The sequence below is a fragment of the Musca vetustissima genome, unplaced genomic scaffold, assembly GCF_032173495.1.
Source record: "Musca vetustissima isolate MV318-11 ecotype Yass unplaced genomic scaffold, APGP_CSIRO_Mvet_v1 utg32961, whole genome shotgun sequence".
In the NCBI taxonomy this organism is placed as follows: domain Eukaryota; kingdom Metazoa; phylum Arthropoda; class Insecta; order Diptera; family Muscidae; genus Musca; species Musca vetustissima.
This window is the reverse complement of record NW_026882586.1, coordinates 1-1,690: the sequence shown is the minus strand read 5'-3', so window position 1 is coordinate 1,690 and position 1,690 is coordinate 1. Positions and strand designations below refer to the sequence as shown.

Here is a 1,690-nt window from a genome sequence, read left to right as displayed (position 1 = left end):
CCTGGAAGATGATTGAATCCTGGCTCTTTTATCCGTTTATTATTTTAAATTTCATTACTTTCAAAAGTTATAAACTTATTCCTATTTTAGGTAATCTGGATATAGAATATTTGCAATTGTTCTTCTGGAATTTCGTATATTTGGAGTTAACTTCGAATAAATGACCGATGAATTTAGGGCAAATTTTTCTATTTCTATGCATTTCTATCATAGTTGTAAATTTTGTACTTTTTCAGATTTTGGTATCTGCCCTATATATTGTTATATATCCGACTTCGGAATCAGCACTTTTTTCAACGTATGGAACATCATTATTATTGCCGAAGGCGATTTTATGACCTATGTTGTTAAAAACGAGAGTTAAAAAAAAGACATTTATCAAACTCTACGCTGGTGTGTTGGATGTAAAGACGTATTTGGAAGATATACAAAATCCCATAGACCAATTTTTTTCCTCTTGTCTTAATAGTATATATTTTTATACCCTGATCTATTTTTGAGCAGTTCCTAGCAAGAAACGTCAGACTCTGAACAAAAAATCTATTTTGTACGCTATTTAAATCTTATAATCTTGTTTCTGAGATTAATGTACTGGCATCTATTTTTATATATATGCATATAGAACTTATTCTCTAGGTTCTATATAAAATATCCATTAAAATATTTCGTATGAGAGCTTACATTTATTTTCTTTAAAAAAGATAATTTTCTTTAAATATTATAATATGGCTGAACAAGCAGCTGTTGAAGATCAACCTACGGGTTCAGCTAATATAGTGTCATGTCAGGTTTGTAATGAACCTATGAGTGATGGTCAAGATTGCTTGATCATTAGTCAATGTCTACACTCATTTCACAGGGACTGCATTGAATCCCATTTATCAAGCTCTGCGCAGTGTCCTGTATGTCAGCATCCATGCCAGCTCAACGAGCTGAGAAATTATGTCGTCACGCCAAAAAGGCACCCTTTACCTAAACCAGCCAAAAGAGGTAAGGGAAGAGGAGCAATGGCTCGTTCCTATAATACTAGAAGTGCCAGTAGGAACTTGTTTAATGATGGCCAAAATATGTCTTTCAATAATGACTTAATTCCACATCCAGAACCACAGCAAGGTTTAACCCAAAATAATAATTCTTTAAATAATGATAACATCGTCATATCACCCTTTGCGACTAATGTAAGTCAAACCGGCATTAATCCTTCTGGTGTTGACTACACGGAGATCAATCGAATGATTGAAACAAATATAACTAGAATTTTACAAAATCTTAATTTTGCACAAAATCCCATCAGAACCATTAATAGTGGCGATCCACAAATCTTTAATACCAATAATGTCAGAAATAATAATCCAATCGGAAATACAAATTTTATTGCTAATGCAAACATTATACCCAATCAAAGTCAGGTCATTAACCATAATAATATTCCCAACATTAATAACAATGGTAATAGCCAACAATATAATAATTATCCGTTTGGTAACCCTGCTTCCAATATGTCTTCAAACGGATGCCGTTCTAATAGTACTAATGCAGATAAAGTCACGTCTATAATCAATAATTGGAACCTCAAATTTGACGGTTCTGCCAATGGACTTAATATCGACGAATTTTTATATAGGGTGAAGACCCTAACAAACGATACTTTAGATGGTGACTTTGCTGTTATTTGCAAAAATCTCAATAC

At 32.7% G+C, this 1,690-nt stretch overlaps 1 protein-coding gene across 1 annotated transcript; it reads left to right on the top strand.

Annotated features, from left to right (window-relative positions):
- Positions 1–725: 725 nt before the first annotated feature.
- On the top strand, positions 726–1,449 carry LOC133329087 (putative uncharacterized protein DDB_G0286901; the record flags this gene model as incomplete). The annotated part of the gene is made up of 1 exon (XM_061537586.1): positions 726–1,449. A coding segment is annotated over exon 1 (724 nt), but the record flags the coding sequence as incomplete, so codon positions are not given.
- Between the last annotated feature and the right edge of the window lie 241 nt (positions 1,450–1,690).